General features: G+C 33.3%; 1 protein-coding gene across 1 annotated transcript; it reads left to right on the plus strand.

The window, feature by feature from the left end:
• The first annotated feature begins 3,043 nt into the window (after positions 1-3,043).
• LOC132175048 (NAC domain-containing protein 100) lies at positions 3,044-4,837 on the plus strand. The gene is made up of 3 exons (XM_059586854.2): positions 3,044-3,464; positions 3,588-3,865; positions 3,987-4,837. Exons 1-3 carry the CDS (start codon positions 3,278-3,280, stop codon positions 4,593-4,595), a joined length of 1,074 nt encoding a protein of 357 aa, XP_059442837.1. The 5' UTR covers positions 3,044-3,277; the 3' UTR covers positions 4,596-4,837.
• Positions 4,838-5,524: the final 687 nt, after the last annotated feature.

Consider the following 5,524-nt stretch of genomic DNA (forward strand, 5'->3'; position numbering starts at 1 on the left):
TTTTATTTATTTACAATACATAAGTCTCTATTTATAGTTGTATAAATCGACATATACAAGTAAACCTAAATCAACTTATACAAAATAATAATAATAATAATAATAAATTGACCTATATTATAAAATATAAATCAATAATATAAAATCAGAATATACTATATACAATAACATACAATTTTTGGTACAGGCATATGTACTACGAATTGAATTATTATGTAAGGTGTTTGTAGGGTGAAGTGTGAAGTGACATATGGATGCACAAATCATTTTGAGAATAAAAAATTTATCATTATTGCAGAGAGGCACCCCACAAGATTTGGATTGCATTTAGGTCAAAAGTGTTGCAAAGGAAAATTGTGTCCGTGAAACCAACATTATTATTATTATTGAGGTTTTTGTTTGGAACAACAATGACCATCTTAATCATATAGTATAGATTCGACAAATTTGCTTACCAAGCACTAATAGATTTCTCTAATATTTTCAACATTCTTATACCTAACCACTTCAATTCCCCTTAATCACAAAAACACTTTGTTTCTTTGTACATCACCCTTGCAAGAATTTGAAGGTGAAACTTTGATTAATTAGTAAACCCTCCTAAAGAAACATACATGATTAAAAAGGTAGCAAAAAGGGGGAAAAATTTATTTAAAAAAAAAAAAAAAAAAAAAAAAGGAGGAAAACTTCACTAAATCCCACTGAATTTTTACACGTTTTGAAATTACTCTCATAATGTTTAAAAATTCTCAATTTAGGATATCGGATTTTCAACTTTTGTAATGTCCCACATCTGTTAGAATATTTTGTTAAATCTTGTCAAAATTTCAAAAATATCCCATTTGTTTTAAATATATATATTGCAAAGATTCAAACGTAAGTATTTTTGCAAATTCCGTTACATTCTGACAGATGCCTCAATCTTTGCAACTTTTTTATGTTTTTATTATAATTAAAAAAAAAAACATGAGTGTTTTGGGAATTTTTACAAGATTTAATGAAAAATCCTAATGGACGAGGGACATTGAAAAAAAATTGAAAGTTCAGTGCCCTATATTGAGAGTTTTGGAACGTTGAAATATGTCAAAACGTGTTGAAGTTTAGGGGGGCTTTGTGAAATTCTCTTCCCCCCCCCCCCCCCCCCCCCCCAAAAAAAAAAACATGTTGATTTTCTTCTTGTGTATCCAACAATCTTATGGTTTTTGAATCAATGGTTTGGCCTTTTAATAATTGGTATAAGAATAGGCACCACGTCATGGTTCGAGTCACAAACAATAAATACTGATAAGTGAATGAAGTCATTAAAAAAAAAAAAAAGTTTTTATTGGTTCAGTGTCGATAAAATGAGTCATCATAAACGTTAAAATCAGTATACAATAATTTTGGAGCGCTTTTGGATCAATGTTAGGCCTATAAAGAATATTAATCATTCAATGTTTGTATGGTGTAAAAAGTTTTAAGACCATGATAGAGATCGTATGTTGTTTTATTTCTTCATATTTCCATCACCTATGTTGTAGCTCAAACAACCTAGGAAATGAGTCATCACCTTTTAATAATTGGTATAAGAACAGGCACCACGTCATGGTTTGAGTCACAAACAATAAATACTGATAAGTGAATGAAGTCGTTCAAAAAAAAAAAGTTTTTATTGGTTCAGTGTCGATAAAATGAGTCATCATAAACGTCAAAATCAGTATACAATAATTTTGGAGCGCTTTTGGATCAATGTTAGGTCTATAAAGAAAATGATTTAAAGAATACTAATCATTCAATGTTTGTATGGTGTAAAAAGTTTTAAGACCATGATAGAGATCGTATGTTGTTTTATTTCTTCACATTTCCATCACCTATGTTGTAGCTCAAACAACCTAGGAAATGGACCGCCTATTTGGGCGTGCCTCGTCCTGCAAAGTGTCACCTCTCATACTAATTGCATGAAGATTGAAGAAGAATAAAAGAAAAGAAAAAAAAAAAAAAGAAGAAAAATCTGTAAGAAGTCGGTTCCAAACCATTTTCAAAGATCTCTCTTTCTCTCTCACTCCAATTGGAAGGAAAAGTGTGGGGGTCATATGGTCATTTTGGGTTGAATAAAGTGAACTTTTAACTAATTTTTGGAAAGGGAGAGTGGATTTTTTATACCTTCTTTTATCCATTCACACAGCTGTATATTCATCTGGACTAAGATTTTTTTTGGGATAAGATATTTTACAGCATAAATGAGATTATGTTTGGACTTTCTTCAACTTTATTATTATTATAATATATTTTTTATGAATGCTATATATATATATATATATACATAAGAGAAGGGTCAGAAGAATTCGAATTAGTGACATCTGCTTTATTAGGCGCAGTTCACAGCTGATTATGCTATCCCTTAGGGACCTATTTAGTATACTTTCGTACGACTGTAATATAAATATAATAATGTAGCACATCATCATAATTGTATGATAGTTGTATGAGAGTTTATTAAATATTATTTCTCATAATTTTTATTATGAGTTTTTTATATCTTTTTTGATTAAGAGTTTTTTATATCTTGATTCTCACGTTGTAGTCTACATAACATTTATTACGTCAGTTAATAAAAAATAAAATGTAAACTATATTATAACGTAAATTTATAAAAAGTTTGTAGGAAAAGTTTTTTTTTTTTTTTTATAATAATGATGCACGTTTGATAATTCTGGTAAAAGCATGAAATGTAAAACTAGATCGAAGAGCCTAGTTGGCATTCTCATCTACAAGAAAACTCTTTAACCACTGGAAAAGGCAATAAACAATTAAAATTGAAAGAAACATAAAATTAGATCACTTTATTAACCACATTAAGAATATAAAATTGGTTTTATTCTCAAATTTTACATGCGTGGGATTAAGAAGAATTGTCTTTAGTCAAAATTTAGAAGAATATTAATATTACAGAAAAGTTAAAAGAAAAGAGAAGGGGCTAAAACAACCAACCAGGTTGCGTTACATACCACGTTTCTTTCTCTCCAAACACCAGTATTTATGGCCTTTGTGTTCCTCTTACTGCTTTTTAAATTAACTTCTCCATCTTTCTAAGTTACAACCTTTTTTAGTTCCATGGCGTTCCTTCTTTTCCTCTCTACGCCCACCTTTTCTTTCCAAATTCCAAGCCTTTTTCTCTCTTAACAATATTCTTTTTCTGGGTTTTTGTTTTGCTCTGTGAGGAGATTGTTTAATCAATTTCTGGGTCGGAAACAGAGGTTTCAGATAAGAAGGCAACAGGGTTTCAAGTTATCCGGAAATGGAAAACGTTTCAGGGCTTTACAGGGAAGAGGAACGGATGGAATTGCCGCCGGGATTCCGATTCCATCCAACCGATGAAGAGCTTATAAGTCACTATTTGTACAAGAAAGTTACTGATACCAGCTTCGCTGCTAGAGCTATTGGGGAGGTGGATTTGAACAAGTCTGAGCCTTGGGAATTGCCATGTAAGTTTCTGAAAAATGGGTTTTCTTATTTATATATCTCTGTTGCTCTTATGAAGGTTGGTGAATCGTTTGGAGCTTTGTCATTTATCTTAATCAAATTTTTATTCGTTTTTCTGGATGAAGGGAAAGCGAAAATGGGAGAGAAAGAGTGGTACTTTTTCTGTGTGAGGGACAGAAAATACCCAACTGGTTTGAGGACTAACAGGGCTACTGAAGCTGGTTATTGGAAAGCCACAGGGAAAGATAAGGAGATATATAGAGGAAAATCCCTGGTTGGGATGAAGAAAACCCTTGTTTTCTACAAGGGTAGAGCCCCTAAAGGAGAGAAAAGCAACTGGGTCATGCACGAATACAGATTAGAGGGTAAATTCTCAGTCCACAACCTCCCAAAAACTGCGAAGGTATAACTCATCAGCTATGTTTTCCTCTGTTTCTCATGTTTTTACTTTTTTTCTTCTCTTTTTCCCTCTGTTTGTCCTCTGTTTTGCTTGAGGTTGATGGGTTTTTGTTCTTGAATTGCAGAATGAATGGGTGATTTGTAGGGTGTTTCAAAAGACTTCTGGTGGGAAGAAAATCCATCTCTCTGGGATAGTGAGATTGGGTTCTATTGGGAGTGAATTGGGTCCTAATCTTCCACCATTGATGGATTCTTCCCCTTATATTGGCAAGACCAAACCTGTTGCTGAGTCGGCTTACGTGCCCTGCTTCTCCAATCCCATGTATGCTCAAAGAAACCACGAAGGGATGGTTGATTCCTTCAACAATTCTCTTTATGGAGGTTCTTCGAATCCCACCGACATTCTTTCAAGAATCCCACTTCCAAGTTCCTTCTACTCTGCTCAAACTGCTCCACTCTCGGGAAATCCACAATTCCCAGGCTCTTTTACAATGCAAGAGAACTCTGTTCTTAGGGCCTTACTTGGAAATCAAGGATCAAACCTGAGGCAGAGTTTCAAAACAGAGAGGGAGATGCTTAGTGTCTCACAGGAAACAGCTCTGACTACTGACATGAACACCGAGATCTCTTCGGTCATATCAAATCTTCAAATGGGCAGGCAATCATTTCATCATCAGGAGGCCCCATCCACCTCCGTTGGGCCAGAAGACCTTGACAATTTGTGGAGTTATTGAAACCAAGGCATCAGCAGTAGAAGAAGCGGAAGGTGAGAGCTTTATGGCAAAAGAAGTAGAAGCAGAGGCAGAGGAAGCAGCTTCAGTACCTATTATCGTTTTGAATTGATGGTGTGGATTTTATGTATAGATTTTCTGTATCCAAAGACAAATGAATGATAGTGAAGCATATGTTATATATGCACTGTAAAATATTATGTGCTCTTTTTGATTTGATGAGGGGTGTTCTTGTTTTGGCATAATTTTGCAGTCAATTTGCTTGGATACAAAATGGTCATTAAGAGAAATGAGATTCAGTTGGTGGAGAAGTGATCTTATTTTGCATAATCTACTCAAAAAATTAAGAAAATTAAAAAATTAATAAACAAACCTTCAGTCCTGTAGATGCTAGTGCTTACATCACTGTGGACATGAGTTTCATTCTCAGAATTTTTATTTCTTAAAACCATTAAATTTTGAATTTTTTAATCCCGGCTTGTGGGGACTCGACTGAATATGCCATTGACAATTGATCTCTCACCCTCGTGCGGGCACACAAACATTAATAAATGCTTTCTTTACCTACTCACGTTGTGAATTTCTATGGATGTGTTCCGCAATGGAATGAAAAAATTGAGTGCAAAGGTAGTGTAGCAGAATTGATTGGTATGAGAAAAAAAAATAATAATAATATTTTGTATAAAAAAGAATAAAAAGTTTTTGTTTTGTAGTGATTTTTTTATTTAAATAGGAATAAAAAGTGATTGATGTAATGTAAAAAGTAAGAATGTTGGAGTTGATTTTGAAAATAATTTTTTTGATTTTTGGGTTTGGTCCGGTCCAGCCCTTTTGCCAAACACAGCCGATCTTCTTTTATACAAAACCCGAGGTATATTTTAGTCTTGAAAATCAACTTATAAGGGTTATTTAGGTTTCTAAGACGCTTAGAA

The sequence above is a fragment of the Corylus avellana genome, chromosome 3 (genome assembly GCF_965113065.1).
Source record: "Corylus avellana chromosome 3, dhCorAvel1.hap1.2, whole genome shotgun sequence".
In the NCBI taxonomy this organism is placed as follows: Eukaryota; Viridiplantae; Streptophyta; class Magnoliopsida; order Fagales; family Betulaceae; genus Corylus; species Corylus avellana.